The 22,261-nt window shown below is 52.9% G+C and overlaps 2 protein-coding genes across 6 annotated transcripts in view; one reads left to right on the top strand and one right to left on the bottom strand.

Annotated features, from left to right (window-relative positions):
• Positions 1–22,261, top strand: part of aldh18a1 (aldehyde dehydrogenase 18 family, member A1) — an 875,135-nt gene that overhangs the window by 204,589 nt on the left and 648,285 nt on the right. The window lies entirely within an intron of this gene.
• The window catches only part of entpd1 (ectonucleoside triphosphate diphosphohydrolase 1), a 267,499-nt gene that overhangs the window by 28,832 nt on the left and 216,406 nt on the right, over positions 1–22,261 (bottom strand). For all 5 annotated transcript variants that reach the window (XM_068053230.1, XM_068053229.1, XM_068053228.1 and 2 more), the window contains 2 exons: positions 21,345–21,495; positions 8,937–9,096 (listed from right to left, as the gene is read on the bottom strand). In XM_068053230.1, the coding sequence (XP_067909331.1) occupies positions 8,937–9,096; positions 21,345–21,495 (311 nt within the window). The remainder of the gene's footprint in view (positions 1–8,936; positions 9,097–21,344; positions 21,496–22,261) is intronic.

The following is a 22,261-nucleotide window of genomic DNA, read 5'->3' as shown; positions in this document are numbered from 1 at the left end:
GGACCGTCCCTCACTGACCCTCCATCACTGACCCCAGAGACCGTCCCTCATTGACCCTCCTTCACTGATCTCAGGGACCCTCCCTCACTGACCCTCCCTCACTGATCTCAGGGACCCTCCCTCACTGACCCTCCCTTGCTGGCCCTCCCTCACTGACCCTCCTTCACTGACCCCAGAGACCGTCCCTCACTGACCCTCCATCACAGACCCCAGAGACCGTCCCTCACTGACCCTCCATCACTGACCCCGGGGACCCTCCCTCACTGACCCCAGGGACCCTCCCTCACTGACCGTCCCTCAGTGGCCCTCCCTCACTGACCCTCCTTCATTGACCCCAGGGACCCTCCCTCACTGACCGTCCTCACTGTCCCTCACTGGCCCTCACTCACTGACCCTCCTTCACTGACCCCAGGGGCCCTCACTCACTGACCCTCCTTCACTGACCCCAGGGACGCTCCCTCACTGACCGTCCTCACTGGCCCTCCCTCACTGACCTTCCTTCACTGACCCCAGGGACCCTCCCTCACTGATCATCCCTCACTGGCCCTCCCTCACTGACCCTCCTTCACTGACCTCAGGGACCCTCCCTCACTGACCCTCCCTCACTGACCCTCCCTCAATGATCCTCCTTCACTGACCTCAGGGACCCTCCCTCACTGACCCTCCCTCACTGACTGTCCCTCACTGACCCTCCTTCATTGACCCCAGGGACCCTCCCTCATTGACCGTCCTCACTGGCCCTTCCTCACTGACCCTCCTTCACTGATCTCAGGGACCCTCCCTCACTGACCCTCCCTCACTGATCTCAGGGACCCTCCCTCACTGACCCTCCCTTGCTGGCCCTCCCTCACTGACCCTCCTTCACTGACCCCAGAGACCGTCCCTCACTGACCCTCCATCACAGACCCCAGAGACCGTCCCTCACTGACCCTCCATCACTGACCCCGGGGACCCTCCCTCACTGACCCCAGGGACCCTCCCTCACTAACCGTCCCTCAGTGGCCCTCCCTCACTGACCCTCCTTCATTGACCCCAGGGACCCTCCCTCACTGACCGTCCTCACTGTCCCTCACTGGCCCTCACTCACTGACCCCAGGGACGCTCCCTCACTGACCGTCCTCACTGGCCCTCCCTCACTGACCTTCCTTCACTGACCCCAGGGACCCTCCCTCACTGATCATCCCTCACTGGCCCTCCCTCACTGACCCTCCTTCACTGACCTCAGGGACCCTCCCTCACTGACCCTCCCTCACTGACCCTCCCTCAATGATCCTCCTTCACTGACCTCAGGGACCCTCCCTCACTGACCCTCCCTCACTGACTGTCCCTCACTGACCGTCCTTCATTGACCCCAGGGACCCTCCCTCATTGACCGTCCTCACTGGCCCTTCCTCACTGACCTTCCTTCACTGACCCCAGGGACCCTCCCTCACTGACCCTCCCTCACTGACCCTCCCTCACTGACCCTCCCTCACTGACCCCAGGGACCCTCCCTCACTAACTCTCCCTCACTGACCTCAGGGACCCTCCCTCACTGACTGTCCCTCACTGACCCTCCTTCAGACCCCAGGGACCCTCCCTCACTGACCATCCCTCACTGGCCCTCCCTCACTGACCATCCCTCACTGACTGTTCCTCACTGACCCTCCTTCACTGACCCCAGGGACCCTCCCTCACTGACCATCCCTCACTGGCCCTCCCTCACTGACCATCCCTCACTGACTGTCCCTCGCTGACCCTCCCTCGCTGACCCTCCTTCACTGACCTCAGGGACCCTCCCTCACTGACCATCCCACACTGACCCTCCCTCAATGATCCTCCTTCACTGACCTCTGGGACTCTCCCTCACTGACCCTCCCTCACTGACCCTCCTTCACTGACCTCAGGGACTCTCCCTCACTGACCCTCCCTCACTGACCCTCCTTCATTGACCCCAGAGACCCTCCATCACTGATCCCAGGGACCGTCCCTCACTGGCCCTCCCACACTGACCCTCCCTCAATGATCCTCCTTCACTGGCCTCAGGGACTCTCCCTCACTGACCCTCCCTCACTGACCCTCCTTCATTGACCCCAGAGACCCTCCATCACTGATCCCAGGGACCGTCCCTCACTGACCCTCCATCACTGACCCCAGAGACCGTCCCTCACTGACCCTCCATCACTGACCCCAGGGACCCTCCCTCACTGACCCTCCTTCACTGATCTCAGGGACCCTCCCTCACTGACCCTCCCTCACTGATCTCAGGGACCCTCCCTCACTGACCCTCCCTCACTGACCCTCCCTTGCTGGCCCTTCCTCGCTGATCCCAGAGACCGTCCCTCACTGACCGTCACTGACCTCAGGAACCCTCCTCCACTGCGTCCCTCACTGACCCTCCCTTGCTGGCCCTCCCTCACTGACCCTCCTTCACTGACCCCAGGGACCGTCCCTCACTGACCCTCCATCACTGACCCCAGAGACCGTCCCTCATTGACCCTCCTTCACTGATCTCAGGGACCCTCCCTCACTGACCCTCCCTCACTGATCTCAGGGACCCTCCCTCACTGACCCTCCCTTGCTGGCCCTCCCTCACTGACCCTCCTTCACTGACCCCAGAGACCGTCCCTCACTGACCCTCCATCACAGACCCCAGAGACCGTCCCTCACTGACCCTCCATCACTGACCCCGGGGACCCTCCCTCACTGACCCCAGGGACCCTCCCTCACTGACCGTCCCTCAGTGGCCCTCCCTCACTGACCCTCCTTCATTGACCCCAGGGACCCTCCCTCACTGACCGTCCTCACTGTCCCTCACTGGCCCTCACTCACTGACCCTCCTTCACTGACCCCAGGGGCCCTCACTCACTGACCCTCCTTCACTGACCCCAGGGACGCTCCCTCACTGACCGTCCTCACTGGCCCTCCCTCACTGACCTTCCTTCACTGACCCCAGGGACCCTCCCTCACTGATCATCCCTCACTGGCCCTCCCTCACTGACCCTCCTTCACTGACCTCAGGGACCCTCCCTCACTGACCCTCCCTCACTGACCCTCCCTCAATGATCCTCCTTCACTGACCTCAGGGACCCTCCCTCACTGACCCTCCCTCACTGACTGTCCCTCACTGACCCTCCTTCATTGACCCCAGGGACCCTCCCTCATTGACCGTCCTCACTGGCCCTTCCTCACTGACCCTCCTTCACTGATCTCAGGGACCCTCCCTCACTGACCCTCCCTCACTGATCTCAGGGACCCTCCCTCACTGACCCTCCCTTGCTGGCCCTCCCTCACTGACCCTCCTTCACTGACCCCAGAGACCGTCCCTCACTGACCCTCCATCACAGACCCCAGAGACCGTCCCTCACTGACCCTCCATCACTGACCCCGGGGACCCTCCCTCACTGACCCCAGGGACCCTCCCTCACTAACCGTCCCTCAGTGGCCCTCCCTCACTGACCCTCCTTCATTGACCCCAGGGACCCTCCCTCACTGACCGTCCTCACTGTCCCTCACTGGCCCTCACTCACTGACCCCAGGGACGCTCCCTCACTGACCGTCCTCACTGGCCCTCCCTCACTGACCTTCCTTCACTGACCCCAGGGACCCTCCCTCACTGATCATCCCTCACTGGCCCTCCCTCACTGACCCTCCTTCACTGACCTCAGGGACCCTCCCTCACTGACCCTCCCTCACTGACCCTCCCTCAATGATCCTCCTTCACTGACCTCAGGGACCCTCCCTCACTGACCCTCCCTCACTGACTGTCCCTCACTGACCGTCCTTCATTGACCCCAGGGACCCTCCCTCATTGACCGTCCTCACTGGCCCTTCCTCACTGACCTTCCTTCACTGACCCCAGGGACCCTCCCTCACTGACCCTCCCTCACTGACCCTCCCTCACTGACCCTCCCTCACTGACCCCAGGGACCCTCCCTCACTAACTCTCCCTCACTGACCTCAGGGACCCTCCCTCACTGACTGTCCCTCACTGACCCTCCTTCAGACCCCAGGGACCCTCCCTCACTGACCATCCCTCACTGGCCCTCCCTCACTGACCATCCCTCACTGACTGTTCCTCACTGACCCTCCTTCACTGACCCCAGGGACCCTCCCTCACTGACCATCCCTCACTGGCCCTCCCTCACTGACCATCCCTCACTGACTGTCCCTCGCTGACCCTCCCTCGCTGACCCTCCTTCACTGACCTCAGGGACCCTCCCTCACTGACCATCCCACACTGACCCTCCCTCAATGATCCTCCTTCACTGACCTCTGGGACTCTCCCTCACTGACCCTCCCTCACTGACCCTCCTTCACTGACCTCAGGGACTCTCCCTCACTGACCCTCCCTCACTGACCCTCCTTCATTGACCCCAGAGACCCTCCATCACTGATCCCAGGGACCGTCCCTCACTGGCCCTCCCACACTGACCCTCCCTCAATGATCCTCCTTCACTGGCCTCAGGGACTCTCCCTCACTGACCCTCCCTCACTGACCCTCCTTCATTGACCCCAGAGACCCTCCATCACTGATCCCAGGGACCGTCCCTCACTGACCCTCCATCACTGACCCCAGAGACCGTCCCTCACTGACCCTCCATCACTGACCCCAGGACCCTCCCTCACTGACCCTCCTTCACTGATCTCAGGGACCCTCCCTCACTGACCCTCCCTCACTGATCTCAGGGACCCTCCCTCACTGACCCTCCCTCACTGACCCTCCCTTGCTGGCCCTTCCTCGCTGATCCCAGAGACCGTCCCTCACTGACCGTCACTGACCTCAGGAACCCTCCTCCACTGCGTCCCTCACTGACCCTCCCTTGCTGGCCCTCCCTCACTGACCCTCCTTCACTGACCCCAGGGACCGTCCCTCACTGACCCTCCATCACTGACCCCAGAGACCGTCCCTCATTGACCCTCCTTATCTGATCTCAGGGACCCTCCCTCACTGACCCTCCCTCACTGATCTCAGGGACCCTCCCTCACTGACCCTCCCTTGCTGGCCCTCCCTCACTGACCCTCCTTCACTGACCCCAGAGACCGTCCCTCACTGACCCTCCATCACAGACCCCAGAGACCGTCCCTCACTGACCCTCCATCACTGACCCCGGGGACCCTCCCTCACTGACCCCAGGGACCCTCCCTCACTGACCGTCCCTCAGTGGCCCTCCCTCACTGACCCTCCTTCATTGACCCCAGGGACCCTCCCTCACTGACCGTCCTCACTGTCCCTCACTGGCCCTCACTCACTGACCCTCCTTCACTGACCCCAGGGGCCCTCACTCACTGACCCTCCTTCACTGACCCCAGGGACGCTCCCTCACTGACCGTCCTCACTGGCCCTCCCTCACTGACCTTCCTTCACTGACCCCAGGGACCCTCCCTCACTGATCATCCCTCACTGGCCCTCCCTCACTGACCCTCCTTCACTGACCTCAGGGACCCTCCCTCACTGACCCTCCCTCACTGACCCTCCCTCAATGATCCTCCTTCACTGACCTCAGGGACCCTCCCTCACTGACCCTCCCTCACTGACTGTCCCTCACTGACCGTCCTTCATTGACCCCAGGGACCCTCCCTCATTGACCGTCCTCACTGGCCCTTCCTCACTGACCTTCCTTCACTGACCCCAGGGACCCTCCCTCACTGACCGTCCCTCACTGACCCTCCCTCACTGACCCTCCCTCACTGACCCCAGGGACCCTCCCTCACTAACTCTCCCTCACTGACCTCAGGGACCCCCCCTCACTGACTGTCCCTCACTGACCCTCCTTCAGACCCCAGGGACCCTCCCTCACTGACCATCCCTCACTGGCCCTCCCTCACTAACCATCCCTCACTGACTGTTCCTCACTGACCCTCCTTCACTGACCCCAGGGACCCTCCCTCACTGACCATCCCTCACTGGCCCTCCCTCACTGAACATCCCTCACTGACTGTCCCTCGCTGACCCTCCCTCGCTGACCCTCCTTCACTGACCTCAGGGACCCTCCCTCACTGACCATCCCACACTGACCCTCCCTCAATGATCCTCCTTCACTGACCTCTGGGACTCTCCCTCACTGACCCTCCCTCACTGACCCTCCTTCACTGACCTCAGGGACTCTCCCTCACTGACCCTCCCTCACTGACCCTCCTTCATTGACCCCAGAGACCCTCCATCACTGATCCCAGGGACCGTCCCTCACTGGCCCTCCCACACTGACCCTCCCTCAATGATCCTCCTTCACTGACCTCTGGGACTCTCCCTCACTGACCCTCCCTCACTGACCCTCCTTCACTGGCCTCAGGGACTCTCCCTCACTGACCCTCCCTCACTGACCCTCCTTCATTGACCCCAGAGACCCTCCATCACTGATCCCAGGGACCGTCCCTCACTGGCCCTCCCACACTGACCCTCCCTCACTGACCCTCCATCACTGACCCCAGAGACCGTCCCTCACTGACCCTCCATCACTGACCCCAGGGAGCCTCCCTCACTGACCCTCCTTCACTGATCTCAGGGACCCTCCATCACTGATCCCAGGGACCGTCCCTCACTGGCCCTCCCACACTGACCCTCCCTCACTGACCCTCCATCACTGACCCCAGAGACCGTCCCTCACTGACCCTCCATCACTGACCCCAGGGAGCCTCCCTCACTGACCCTCCTTCACTGATCTCAGGGACCCTCCCTCACTGACCCTCCCTCACTGATCTCAGGGACCCTCCCTCACTGACCCTCCCTCACTGACCCTCCCTTGCTGGCCCTTCCTCGCTGATCCCAGAGACCGTCCCTCACTGACCGTCACTGACCTCAGGAACCCTCCTCCACTGCGTCCCTCACTGACCCTCCCTTGCTGGCCCTCCCTCACTGACCCTCCTTCACTGACCCCAGGAACCGTCCCTCACTGACCCTCCATCACTGACCCCAGAGACCGTCCCTCATTGACCCTCCTTCACTGATCTCAGGGACCCTCCCTCACTGACCCTCCCTCACTGATCTCAGGGACCCTCCCTCACTGACCCTCCCATTGCTGGCCCTTCCTCACTGACCCCAGAGAACGTCCGTCACTGACCCTCACTGACCTCAGGAACCCTCCTCCACTGACCGTCCCTCACTGACCCTCCCTTGCTGGCCCTCCCTCACTGACCCTCCTTCACTGACCCCAGGGACCGTCCCTCACTGACCCTCCATCACTGACCCCAGAGACCGTCCCTCATTGACCCTCCTTCACTGATCTCAGGGACCCTCCCTCACTGACCCTCCCTCACTGATCTCAGGGACCCTCCCTCACTGACCCTCCCTTGCTGGCCCTCCCTCACTGACCCTCCTTCACTGACCCCAGAGACCGTCCCTCACTGACCCTCCATCACAGACCCCAGAGACCGTCCCTCACTGACCCTCCATCACTGACCCCGGGGACCCTCCCTCACTGACCCCAGGGACCCTCCCTCACTGACCGTCCCTCAGTGGCCCTCCCTCACTGACCCTCCTTCATTGACCCCAGGGACCCTCCCTCACTGACCGTCCTCACTGTCCCTCACTGGCCCTCACTCACTGACCCTCCTTCACTGACCCCAGGGGCCCTCACTCACTGACCCTCCTTCACTGACCCCAGGGACGCTCCCTCACTGACCGTCCTCACTGGCCCTCCCTCACTGACCTTCCTTCACTGACCCCAGGGACCCTCCCTCACTGATCATCCCTCACTGGCCTCCCTCACTGACCCTCCTTCACTGACCTCAGGGACCCTCCCTCACTGACCCTCCCTCACTGACCCTCCCTCAATGATCCTCCTTCACTGACCTCAGGGACCCTCCCTCACTGACCCTCCCTCACTGACTGTCCCTCACTGACCCTCCTTCATTGACCCCAGGGACCCTCCCTCATTGACCGTCCTCACTGGCCCTTCCTCACTGACCTTCCTTCACTGACCCCAGGGACCCTCCCTCACTGACCGTCCCTCACTGACCCTCCCTCACTGACCCCAGGGACCCTCCCTCACTAACTCTCCCTCACTGACCTCAGGGACCCTCCCTCACTGACTGTCCCTCACTGACCCTCCTTCAGACCCCAGGGACCCTCCCTCACTGACCATCCCTCACTGGCCCTCCCTCACTGACCATCCCTCACTGACTGTTCCTCACTGACCCTCCTTCACTGACCCCAGGGACCCTCCCTCACTGACCATCCCTCACTGGCCCTCCCTCACTGACCATCCCTCACTGACTGTCCCTCGCTGACCCTCCCTCGCTGACCCTCCTTCACTGACCCCAGGGACCCTCCCTCACTGACCATCCCTCACTGGCCTTCCCTCACTGACCATCCCTCACTGACTGTTCCTCACTGACCCTCCTTCACTGACCCCAGGGACCCTCCCTCACTGACCATCCCTCACTGGCCCTCCCACACTGACCCTCCCTCAATGATCCTCCTTCACTGGCCTCTGGGACTCTCCCTCACTGACCCTCCCTCACTGACCCTCCTTCACTGACCTCAGGGACTCTCCCTCACTGACCCTCCCTCACTGACCCTCCTTCATTGACCCCAGAAACCCTCCATCACTGACCTCAGGGACCCTCCCTCACTGGCCCTCCCACACTGACCCTCCCTCACTGACCCTCCTTCACTGACCCCAGAGACCCTCCATCACTGATCCCAGGGACCGTCCCTCACTAACTTCCTTACTGACGCCAGGGACCCTCTGTCACTGACCCCACAAAGTCCAATAGGGGTCTGCCCAGAAACACTTGTAGCTGTAGAGCTAGTGGACAATATAGCACAAATTCCAGGTCCTCTCTGGATTTCATGCTGTGGTCCTGGCTTGGAGTTCAAGCCACTGCTCATTCCTATCCCACTGACAGAGAAATGGGGGACACGGAAGTCTTAAACTGCTTAAATCTCAATATTTTTACAGTGCAGTTAGAATAAAGTTAGAGGAATATTTAACAGTTAATATTTCTGGGAATACCTGCAGGAAGTTTCCCATTAGATAGTTGATGGTAATCCATCCAAATGCTCCCTCATCCTGTCCGGTTATAATCCGTGCCCCTTGGAAATTAAATGGATATGACTTGATGAATTCTTCTACTGAATGCAAAATTTGATCAGACTGAGACTGATTCTGTAACCTGGAACACAGGAAGAAAGACTGAGTCTATTAGAAGAGAAACTTGCGGAATTCTGACAAGCTGATCCCATGAAGTCATTCCCAACTCGGTATTACTCAGCTCGGTGCGTCCACACCCCCAAATAAATCGGCAGCAAGCTTGCTGATCAATTGTATGAAATGCAAAACCTCAATGTATCAGGTTTCACAAGAAAACCTCAGCAAAAAGGAAACAGTTTTACTAAAGCTGTCACCAAGATGTACTGTTCACCATCAAATGATAATGGTTTGATCTGAAATCTTCCACTTGCTCCATTCCCCTGCACCGATTATAGGAAAAAGGGATTGCTGGACAGAAATAGACCAAGATCTATTATTTTGTGAAGGAAATTAATCTCTGCTCATCACCTAGTTCCTTCAGTCCTATCCTGACGAGAGTCAGCTCTGGTGCACTTGGCAGCTCACTCGTCTGAGTCACCAGGTTCTGCTTTCAAGTCCTGCACTAGGGGCTGAAGTTTAACCTCATCGGACGGGAGCCACCCATCAATTGAAAAGTCGGTGGCGATCCCACCTCCGCCAGACCTGGGGATCCAGTCCCCAGGCCTTTAATAGGTCTTCTACCTCATTGAGGCAGGATGTCCCACCTAATGGAGCTGCCGGCCAATCAGTGGGCCACCAGGTGGCCACTGCAGGGACTGCAGCCCAGCGAAGAAGAGGAAGGTCAGCCCCGGGAAAAGGGAAGTTTTAGGGGCCTCGCCGAGGTTGCTTAGTCGGGCCCTAGTGAGGGAAGGGTGGTCGATTGGGGGGGCAAGGGGCGTGCTGGACATTGGGGATGGTTAGGGGATGGGGGGCAGCCCTCCATCGGGCACAGGGTGCCTGACCAGGAGGGCCCACCCCGCCTGATGCTGATAGAGAGGCACCTGCTTTTGTCAGGTCTGGGCCGCCCGACCGGCCAAGGGTAAAATCCCCGTGGCAGCGGGCGAAGGCCCTTCAGTGGCCATCAATTATCCAGGGCGGGTGGGCCATTTCCTGCTGTCGCCACCCCGCGTAAAATGGTGGCGGAAGCGGGAGTGGGTCGGGAAGGGCCCCCCGAGCCTCCCACTCCATTTCACGCTCCTCCTCCCACCATCCCACAGAAAACAGGTAACTATAGGCCTGTTAGCTTGACGTCTGTCATGGGGAAGGTGTTAGAATCAATCATTAAGGAGGCTATAGCTGGGCACTTAGAAAAACTCAAGGTAATCGGGAATAGTCAGCATGGTTTTGTGAAAGGGAAATCATGTTTAACCAATTTATTGGAGTTCTTTGAAGGAGTAACATGCGCTGTGGATAAAGGGAGCCTGTTGATGTACTTAACTTGGATTTCCAGAAGGCATTTGACAAGGTGCCATGTAAAAGATTATTGCGCAAAGTAGGAGCTCATGGTGTAGGGGGTAACATATTAGCATGGATAGAGGATTGGCTGGCTGGCAGAAAACAGAGTGAATGCATAAATGATTGGCAGCATGTGACGAGTGGAGTCCCGCAGGGGTCTGTGCTGGGGCCTCAACTTTTTACAATTTATATCAATGACTTGGATGAGGGGAGCGATGGCTTGGTAGCTAAATTTGCAGATGACACAAAGAAAGGTAGGAAAGTATGTTGTGAAGAGGACATAAGGAGGTTGCAGACCGATATAGATAGGTTGAGTGAGTGGGAAAAAAATCTGGCAGATGGAGTATAATGTGGGAAAATGTGAAATTGTTCACTACGGCAGGAAGAATAAAAAAGCAGAGTATTACTTAAACAGAGAATGACTGCAGAATTCCGAGGTGCAGAGGGATCTCGGTGTTCTAGTACATGAGTCACAGAGTTAGTATACAGGTACAGCAAGTAATAAAGAAGGCTAATGGAATGCTATCCTTTATTACAAGAGGAATTGAAAATAAAATTAAGGATGTGATGCTTCAGTTATACAGGGCATTGGTGAGACCACATCTCAAATAATATGTGCAGTTTTGGTCTCCTTATTTAAGGAAGGATGTAAATGTGTTGGAGGTGGTTCAGAGGAGGTTTAATAGATTGATACCTGGAATGAACGGGTTGTCTATTGAGGAAAGGTTGGACAGAGTGGGCGTGTTTTCACTGGAGTGAGGGGAGACTTGATTGAAGTTTATAAGATCCTGAACGGTCTTGACAAGGTGGATGTGGAAAGGATGTTTCCTCTTGTGGCTGAGTCCAGAACTAGGGGGGGGCACTGTTTTAAAATTAGGGTCACCCTTTTAGGACCGAGATGAGAAATTTTTTCTCAGAGGGTTGTGCGACTTTGGAATTCTCTGCCTCAGAAGGTGGTGGAGGCGGGGAAATTGAATATGTTTAAGGTGGAGGTAGATAGATTCTTGTTAGGCAGGGGTATCAAAGGTGATCAGCGGTAGATGTGAGTGTGGAATTCAAAACGCAAACAAATCAGCCACGATCTTATTGAATGGCGGAGCAGGCTCGAGGGACCGAATGGCCTACTTCTGCTCCTAATTCGTATATTTGTAGTTCCAGTGAATATCAACACAAGCTCGATGAGCAGCACCTGATCTTTCGATTAGGCACTCTACAGCCTTGTGGACTGAACATTGAGTTCAATGACTTCAGAGCTTGACTGGCCTTTTTAAAATATTTTATTTATTTTATTTTTTAACCATGGGCCTATTTTCCATGTAGTCAGAGCTGCTCATTATTCTGCTATTAACACTCTGGACTAATGTTTTGTCTTTCACCACAAGTATTTTGACACTCTTTGCCTTTATCCCAGGACAGCTTTGTTATTTAATCACTCTCTGCTCTATCAAACACCTTCCCCTTTTGTTCTCTTCCCCACCCCCCTCCCCTTCACTTGCTTAAAACCTAATTCTTTTCTAACCTTTGCCAGTTCTGATGAAGGGTCACAGACCTGAAACGTTGATTCTCCTTCTCTCTCCACAGACGCTGCCAAACCTGCTGAGTATTTCCAGCATTTCCTGTTTTATCCCACGTCACTATTTTGAAGAACAAAATGACTCCCGACAACGCAGTGGCCCATTGACGGCATCAGACTGCGCCAAGCTGTGCACATGTGCAAATGGGCTCCTGCTCTCTGTGCGGGTGCGGTGTTCCGCATTACCAGGACTGGTTGGCGCGTGCGCAGAAAACGTTATTGCGTACGTCATCATGTAATGTGCCTGGTCAGCCTCCGTGCATGCGCATTACATGTACTGCAACGCCATTGGGTATTCATGCACGCGTCAACCTTGGGAGCGAGTTTCTGAAAGTGGAAGGAGGAGAGGTTTCATTGCGGTCGTAACTGTTGTATTTTCCGACATTTTATTGGAAAGAGGAGAGTTTCTTTGCAGCCATAGTCGTTTTGGAGATTTCAGTTTTCTTCATTTTTATTGGAAAGAAGAGATTAGAGTCATAGAGTCATAGAGTTATACAGCACAGAAACAGGCCCTTCGGCCCATTGTGTCTGTGCCGACCATCCAGCACCCAACTATTCTAATCCCATTTTCCAGCACTTGGCCTGTAGCCTTGTATGCTATGGCGTTTCAAATGCTCATCTAAATACTTCTTAAATGTTGTGAGGGTTCCTGCCTCTACCACCTCTTCAGGCAGTGTGTTCCAGATTCCAACCACCCTCTGGGTGAAAACATGTTTCCTCAAATCCCCTCTAAACCTCCTGCCCTTTACCTTAAATCTATGTCCCCTGGTTATTGATCCCTCCGCTAAGGGAAAAAGTTTCTTCCTATCAACCCTATCTATGCCCCTTATAATTTTGTCTTACTCAATCGTGTCCCCCCTCAGCATTCTCTGCTCTAAGGAAAACAACCCTAGCCTTTTCAGTCTCTCTTCATAGCTGAAATGCTCCAGCCCAGGCAACATCCTGGTGAATCTCCTCTGCACCCTCTCCAGTGCAATCACATCCTTCCTATAGTGTGGTGACCAGAACTGTACACAGTACTCCAGCTGTGGCCTAACCAGCGTTTTATACAGCTCCATCATAACCTCCCTACTCTTATATTCTATGCCTCGGCTAATAAAGGCAAGTATCCCATATGCCTTCCTAACCACCTTATCTACCTGTGCTACTGCCTTTAGTGATCTATGGACAAGTACACCAAGGTCCCTCTGACCCTCTGTACTTCCTCGGGTCCTACCATCCATTGTATATTCCCTTGCCTTGTTAGTCCTCCCAAAATGCATCACCTCACACTTCTCAGGATTAAATTCCATTTGCCACTGCTCCGCCTATCTATATCGTCCTGTAATCTAAGGCTTTCCTCCTCACTATTTATAACACCACCAATTTTCGTGTCATCTGCAAACTTACTTATCAGACCTCCTATATTCACGTCTAAATCATTAATGTACACTACAAACAGCAAGGGTCCCAGCACTGATCCCTGTGGTACACCACTGGTCACGGGCTTCCAATCGCAAAATCAACTCTCGACCATCACCCTCTGCCTCCTGCCACTAAGCCAATTTTGGATGCAATTTGCCAAATTGCCCTGGATCCCATGGGCTCTTACCTTCTTAACCAATCTCCCATGCGGGGTCTTATCAAAAGCTTTATTGAGATCCATGTATACTACATCTACTGTTTTACCCTCATTGAAACATCTAGTCACCTCCTCAAAAAATTCAGTCGAGTTAGTTAGACATGATCTCCCCCTGACAAAGCTATGCTGACTATCCCTGATTAATCCCTGCCTCTCCAAGTGGAGATTAATCCTGTCCCTCAGAATTTTTTCCAATATTTTCCCAACCACTGATGTTAGACTCACTGGCCTGTAATTACCTGGTTTATCCCTGCTACCCTTCTTGAATAATGGTACCACATTTGCTGTCCTCCAGTCCTCTGGTACCTCTCCTGTGGCAAGAGAGGATTTGAAAATTTGTGTCAGAGCCCCTATCTCCTCCCTTGCCTCATATAACAGCCTGGGATACATCTCATCTGGGCCTGGGGATTTATCAACTTTTAAGCCCGCTAAAACAGCTAATATTTCCTCCCTTGTTGCCCACTCTGCACCAGATTTGCAAGCCACTCTCAATCTCTTCAATTCTGCATACAAGAGACTTGGCCTGTCCTCGACTGTTGCTAAAACAAAACTAATCTACCCACACCTGGTCAGCCAAATATTCCACCTCCCATATATGTTGGGGACACTTCGAAATATGTTGAGCAGTTCTCATACCTTGGCAGTCACCAGTCTCAAAAGGCCACCATTGACGAGGAGATCCAACACAGGATCAGCTGCACCAGTTCAGCTTTCTACAAACTACAACAGCGAGTGTTTGACAATAAGGATCTCCGCAAGTCAATCAAAGTCTGAGTATACATAACAGTTGTTGGCACCACATCCCTGTACTGCAGTGAGATCTAGATTGTGAATCAGTGACACGAGTGCTAGAGAAACTCCATCAGCAATGCCTCCGCCGCATCCTCCAGATTCAATGGGAGGACTGTTGAACAAACAGATTGCTTGAAGGCAAGTTGGTCTGCTGTTGTTTGCTCTGAGATGCATCCCAGTACACAGCACTAAAATCCCTTTCCATTGTCTGGGGCTCTGTGCAGGCAGTACATGTGCTCCAGTCCAGAAATAGGAGGCAATGCTGATAGTGGTAGGCAGTATTAGATGAGAGCGGATGGGAAGGTGCAGGAGGAGGATATTCACTGGCATGGAACAGCTGGGCTAAATGTCCTGCTTTATGCTCATGGTGCAAAAGAAATGTGCTTTTTTTTCAGCACCCTGACATCATTCATATTGGCCCTGAGAGCAGCACTGAACCACCACAGGATAGGGGCAGTAACATCAACCTGACTCCTACAGCTGAGGTGGGTACTAAGTGTTTCATTGGCGATGTTATCTGTACATTCAAGCAACGGAGGCAGTGCAGGACAAGACAGATATGTTGAGCAAGTGTTTCATGCTGCGGAGCTTGTCACGATGTGGAAAGGAACCTTGCATTTATGGATGAAGTAGACATTGGGATGCATCATCTGCAGCCCAGACTCTGGTGACTTTGCCTCTGGCACATGGACAATACAGTAGTGGAATAGAGAGTCAAACGTTCATTCACCACAAGGCTCTCCAGGAACAATCTCTTCAGTGGTGCAGAGCAGAGACTTGGCATGTCTGTTTCACAGAATGTTGGCGACACAACACTCATGTATTGAAGCACAGCAGTGCCGCGAATGCCAATAAAATTGCTCAATAATTAAACACGGAATTGTTGAAGTTACTTTGTTGATATTGTTCCCTACTTTGCAACTGTACTTCAGATATTTCAACTGTGATCCTTTGGGTGGGGGGGGGATATTAAAATCAGAACTGTCTAAAGAGGGGTACGCAAAAGGCAGGGACCAGACACCTGGAATACCTGATGGACAGTTGAGAAGTAGGGGAGAGAGCAGCCAGATTTGGGGGGTGGGTGCGGGTGGAAGCGAGAGGCCAGAAAGAGCGGGGGGAAGCAGGGAGAGAGTGGGGGAGCGGGAAGAGAGCGGCCAGAGAGAGTGGGGAGGGAGCAGGGAGAGAGCGGGGGAGTGGGGAGCGGGGAGAGAGTGGGGGAGTGGGTAGCGGGGAGAGAGCGGGGGAGTGGGGAGCGAGGAGAGAGCGGCCAAAGACCTTGACGGAATAGGTACGGGAAGCAGCCGGAGAGCAGTCCGTCTTGCTGTGGCCGGACTAACTGGTGCATGTGCAGGAAAACGCTCTCCTCCTCCCCACTACCACCCAACCCCCACCCTGGCCACTGACTGTGGGCCGCTTGCTCCCCGCTTCCTCCCTCCACCCCCACTCTCTCAGACCTCTCGTTCCCCACTTCCCCCCCTCCCCATCCTCCAGACGCTAGCTCTAGGCCAAGCCACTTCCCTCCTCTCGGACATGTGCTCCTACATCGCCCCGTCACCCCTCACGGCCCCAGCCTTGCTTCTTCAGGCTGCGCGATGCGGGAAGGAAGCGGGGAGCGAGTGGCCAGAGAGTGGGATGGCGCTGAAAGCTCACAGAATTACGGAGGATGTGCAGCATTGTCAGAGGTACTGTATTTCAGATGAGACTTTATATGTTCTCCGAGTGTCCAACATTTCCATTGTGTGCTGCCATGGATTTAAGTTGATTTTTTGTGATTATTTGAGTGGCGCCATCTTTAACCCTGGCAGCTGCCTGAATGTCGCTGACACTGACGTTCCAGTGGAACAGGCTGCATTTGCACATGTGCCAGTACAGCGCCATCGAGTGGTTGCATTGTCAGCAAACGCAGCCTTTGAAGAACAGCAAGGGAGATATCCCCGTTGTCCTGGACAATATTATCACTCAATCAACATCACACAAACAGATGATCTGCTCATTATTACAATTTGTTTGTGGGATCTTGTGTGCACAAATTGACTGCTCTGTTTCCGACATTGAACAGTGACTACACTTCAAAAGAGGTATTTCATTGGCTGTAAAGCACTTTGAAACATCCTGTGTTCATGAAAGGTGCTATATAAATGCAAATCTTTCCTTTTTCCATGTCACCTGGTCCTTACAGCCCTGGTCCCATGTAGTTTTAAAGTAGAAAGACAGCAGTTTAATGGAAACGAGAGAAGAAAAGTCAGTCAGGACAAGACACAGTCAGTATCTTACCAAAAGCAGCTCTTTTTAAAGAGACAGTTTGTACACCCCATGCCAAATCCAGACTCATTAACAAACGTTTGATGATGAACTGTTAAATGGATTGTTTCATGGCGAAGGATCAAGGTGGCAAAAGAGCAGGTTTTAGTGTCAGAGTGGAGGAGCTACCAGAGGGCTGATTGCAAAAGAGCAATGCAGCTTCTTCTATTATTCATTCTGAGAATATGGGCATCGCTGCCCAGGCCAGCATTTATTGCCCATCCCGAACTGCCCTTGAGAAGATGGTGGTGAGCTGCCTTCTTGAACCGCTGCAGTCCATGTGGGGTAGGTACACCCACAGTGCTGTCAGGAAGGGAGTTCCAGGATTTTGACCCAGCGACAGTGAAGGAACGGTGATATAGTTCCAAGTCAGGATGGTGTGTGACTTGGAGGGGAACTTGCAGGTGGTGATGTTCCCATGTAACTGCTGCCCTTGTCCTTCGAGGTGGTAGACGTCGCGGGTCTCATAGAATAGTTACAACACAGAAGGACGGCATTCGGCCCATCACATCCATGCCAGCTCTCTGCAAAAGCAACTCAGCTAGGGTTTGAAAGGTGCTGTTGAAGGAGCTTTGGTGCATTTCCGCGGTGCATCTTGTAGATGGTACACACTGCAGGCAGGGTGTGCCAGTGGTGGAGGGAGTGAATGTTTTAACAATGATTGGAAGGTGTGAACATGAGGATTACTCGATCAAGGAAGAGAAAAATAACTTCCTAATCAGAGCCAAGTGGCTAAAGTGATAACTAAGCACTGTCCTGGAACAGTCAAGGAAACATAGAAACATAGAAAATAGGAGCAGGAGTAGACCATTCGGCCCTTCGAGCCTGCTCCGCCATTCATTATGATCATGGCTGATCATCCAACTCAGTAACCTGTTCCCGCTTTCGCCCCATACCCTTTGATCCCTTTAGACCCAAGAGCTATATCTAACTCCTTCTTGAAAACATACAATGTTTTGGCCTCAACTGCTTTCTGTGGTAGCGAATTCCACAGGTTCATCACTCTCTGGGTGAAGAAATTTCTCCTCATCTCAGTCGTGAATAGTTTACCCCATATCCTTAGACTACGACCCCTGGTTCTGGACTCCCCCCACCATCAGGAACATCCTTCCTGCATCTACCCTGTCAAGTCCTGTTAGAATTTTATAGGTTTCTAAGAGATCCCCCCTCGCTCTTCTGAACTCCAGCAAATATAATCTTAACCGACTCAATCTCTCCTCATACGTCAGTCCCGCCATCCCAGGAATCAGTCTGGTAAACCTTCGCTGCACTCCCTCTATAGCAAGAACATCCTTCCTCAGATAAGGAGACCAAAACTGCACACAATATTCCAGGGGTGGCCTCACCAAAGCCCTGTATAATTGCAGCAAGACATCCCTGCTCCTGTACTCGAATCCTCTCGCTATGAAGGCCAACATACCATTTGCCTTTTTTACCGCCTGTTGCACCTGCATGCTTACCTTCAGTGACTGGTGTACGAGAACACCCAGGTCACATTGCATATTCCCATCGCTCAGTTTATAGCCATTCAAATAATAATCTGCCTTCCTGTTTTTGCCTCCAAAGTGGAGAACCTCACATTTATCCACATTATACTGCATCTGCCATGCATTTGCCCACTCACTCAACTTGTCCAAATCACCCTGAAGCCTCTCTACATCCTCCTCACAACTCACCCTCCCACCCCGTTCTGTGTCATCTGCAAATTTGGAGATATTACATTTAGTTCCCTCATCTAAATCATTAATATATATTGTGAATAGCTGGGGCCCTAGCACCAATCCCTGCGGTACCCCACTAGTCACTGCCTGCCATTCGGAAAAAGACCCGTTTTTTCCTACTCTTTGTTTCCTGTCTGCCAGTCAATTTTCTATCCATCACAATACACTACCCCCAATCCTATGCGCTTTAATTTTACATGCTCATATCTTATGTGGGACTTTGTCGAAAGTCTTCGAAAATCCAAATAAACCACATCCACTGGCTCCCTCTCATCAACTCTACTAGTTACATCCTCAAAGAATTCTAGTAGATTTGTCAAGCATGATTTCCCTTTCGTAAATCCACGCTGACTCTGTCCGATTCTACCACTGTTCTCCAAGTGCTCTGCTATAAAATCTTTGATAATGGACTCTAGAATTTTCCCCACTACTGACATCAGGCTGACTGGTCTATAATTCCCAGCTTTCTCTCTACCTCCCTTTTTAAATAGTGGGGTTACATTAGCAACCCTCCAATCTGTAGGAACTGTTCCAGAATCTATAGAATCTTGGAAGATGACCACCAATGCATCCACTATTTCTAGGGCCACTTACTTAAGTACTCTGGGATGCATACCATCAGGCCCTGGGGATTTATCGGCCTTCAATCCCATCAATTTCCCCAATGCCATTTCTCTACTAATACTGATTTCCTTCAGTTCCTCTCTCTCACTAAGCCCTGTGTTCCCTAACATTTCTGGTATGATATTTGTGTCCTCCTTTGTGAAGGCAGAACCAAAGTATGCATTTAGTTGGTCAGCCATTTCTTTGTTCCCCATAATAAATTCCCCTGTTTCTGACTGTAAGGGACCTACATTTGTCTTCACCAATCTTTTTCTCTTCACATACCTGCAGAAACTTTTACAGTCAGTTTTTATGTTCCCCGCAAGCTTGCTCTTGTACTCTATTTTCCCCTTCTGAATCAATCCCTTGGAAGGGGAAGTGGTACTGAACAAATTGTTGGAGCTGCTGGCTGACAAGTCCCCGGGTCCTGATGGACTTCATCCTGGGGTGTTAAAAGAGCGGCTAGTGAGATAGTTGATTCGGGGAAGGTTCTGTTAGATTGGAAAATAGCGAATGTAACTCCTTTATTCAAAAAGGGAGGGAGACAGAAAGCAGGAAACTACAGGCCAGTTAGCTTAACATCTGTCTTAGGGAAAATATTAGAAGTTATTATTAAAGATGTTATAGCAGGGCACTTAGAAAAATTCAAGGTAATCAGGCAGTCAACATGGTTTGTGAAAGGGAAATCATGATTCACCAAATTATTGGAGTTCTTTGAGGGAGTTACATGTGCTGTGGATAAAGGGGGTGTAGTGTACTTTGATTTCCAGAAGGCATTTGATAAGGTGCCACATCAAACGTTATTGCAGAAAATAAAAGCTCATGGTGTAGGGGGGTAACAAATTGGCATAGAAGATTGGTTAGCTAAAGGGAAACATAGAGTAGGTATAAATGGGTCATTTTCTGGTTGGCAAGATGTAATGAGTGGTGTGTCACAGGGATCAGTGCTGGGGCCTCAACTTTTTACAATTTATATAAATGACTTAGATGAAGGGACCGAAGGTATGGTTGCTAAATTTGCTGATGACATAAAGATAGGTAAGAAAGTAACTTGTGCAGAGGACATAAGGAGACTACAAAGGGATATTGATAGATTACATGAGTGGGCAAAGACCTGGCAAATGGAGTACAATGTGGGAAAGTGTGAAATTGTCCATTTTGACAGGAAGAATAAAAAAGAAACATATTATCTAAATGGTGAGAGATTGCAGAGCTCTGAGATGCAGAGGGATGTGGGTGTCCTCGTGCATTAATCGCAAACGTTTAAGATGCAGGTACAGCACGTAATTAGGAAAGCTAATAGAATGTTATTGTTTATCACGAGGGGAATTGAATACAAAAGTAGGGAGGTTACGCTTCAGCTATACAGGGCATTGGTGAGAACACATCTGGAGTACTGTGTACAGTAATGGTCTCCTTATTTAAGGAAGGATGTAAATGCATCGGAAGCAATTCAGAGAAGGTTTACTAGACTAATACCTGGAATGGGTGGGCTGTCTTATGAGGAAAGATTGGACAGGCTAGGCTTGTATCTGCTGGAATTTAGAAGAGTAAGAGGAAACTTGATTGAAACATATAAGATCCTGAGGGATCTTGACAGGGTGGATGTGGAAAGGATGTTTCCCCTTGTGGGAGAATCTAGAACTAGGGGTCACTGTTTAAAAATAAGGGGTTACCCATTTAAGACAGAGATGAGGAGAAATTTTTTCTCTCAGAGGGTCGTGAGTCTTTGGAATTCTCTTCCTCAAAAGGCAGTGGAAGCAGAGTCTTTGAATATTTTTAAGGCAGAGGTAGATAGATTCTTGATAAGCAAGGGGGTGGAAGGTTATCGGGGGTAGTTGTAAATGTGGAGTAATCAGTTCAGCCGTGAACTTACTGAATGACGGAGCAGCTCGAAGAGCTGCATGGCCTAGTCCTGCTCCTAATTCATATGTTCGTATGACTCATTACTTGTGACATTTGGTACTACAGTGAGGATAGCCTGTCTCCCCACACTCATTCTCCAGCGAAGCTGTCAGCTGACTGTCAGCTCCCTGAAATAGTCTGCAATCTGTCATGAGGAGTGGCCTAACTGAGCTGTTGATGAGGAAATGTCTCAGTTTGCTGGGCTGTGTCCAATGCCAGTGTGAAACTTGGCAATGTGGGTGTCTTCAATACAGAGCTCATGATCTTGCTTTTACTCAAAGTCGATCGAATGAGTTTAATATCTGTGAAAAGGGTTGGAATAGAAGATGAGTTCAGAGGTGGGAGAGGGGATGAAGAATTGCTCCCATATGGACTCTAACCTCAGTAAGCGCATGCCAGCTGTAGCTCCCAGATACACCGGGGTCTCATGGTGCTGCTTCTCTGGAACTTCCTCTTTTGCATCATCGAGACACTGTTTGAGGGACAGGCCGGCCTGTTTAACATCCACCCAGTAACTGGAAATCCCTGCACCTGTGAGGGATGGAGAAGATAAACCCTGTAAAACACAGCCTTCCTTTAGGGGGCAGAATACATACACATCACCAAATAATACAATAATACTACTGTGATTCTATTTACAACTTGTGGATTTTGAAATGCTTTTAATGTGTGAGAGAGAGAGGGAGAGAAGAGAGGGAGAGAGGGAGAGGGAGAGAGAGACAGAGAGAGGGAGCAGTAGAGAGAGGGAGAGGCAGAGAGAGAGAGAGAGACGGAGAAAGAGAGAGACGGAGAGAGAGAGAGAAGGATGGGGACGCAGCGGGAGAAACTGTGAGTGGGAGAGGCAGAGAGAGGAAGGGAGGCAGAGAAAGGGAGAGGCAGAGAGGCCAAGTGCAGGCGTGCGAGATGCAGAGGGGAGAGTGAGGGGAGAAGGAGGTGAACATGCAAGTGAGGAGCAGAGGGGGCGAGCAGGTGAGCAAGAGGCAGAGGGGGAAAGTGAGAGGCAGAAGGGGAGAGTGAAGCAGGGAGAGCAAGAGTGTCGGGGAGAGAAGGGAGGGAGAGAGAGGCTGAGGAGGAGAGGCAGTAGGAGGGGAGGGAGAGAGAGGTGGAGAGAGAGAGGCAGGGGAGAGAGACACAGGGAGAGAGAGAGACGGAGAGAGAGGCAGCGGGAGGGGGAGAGAGAGAGAGTGGGGGGGAAGGTGGAAGGAAGGAGAGAGAGAGAGAAAGAGAGAGGCTTTGGACAGGGAGAGATTTTTTTTTATTCATTCAGGGATGTGGGCGTCACTGGCCAGGCCAGCAT

Source organism: Heterodontus francisci, chromosome 20 (genome assembly GCF_036365525.1).
Source record: "Heterodontus francisci isolate sHetFra1 chromosome 20, sHetFra1.hap1, whole genome shotgun sequence".
In the NCBI taxonomy this organism is placed as follows: Eukaryota; Metazoa; Chordata; class Chondrichthyes; order Heterodontiformes; family Heterodontidae; genus Heterodontus; species Heterodontus francisci.
The sequence above is the reverse complement of the archived record's forward strand: the minus strand, read 5'-3'. Positions and strand labels throughout refer to the sequence as shown.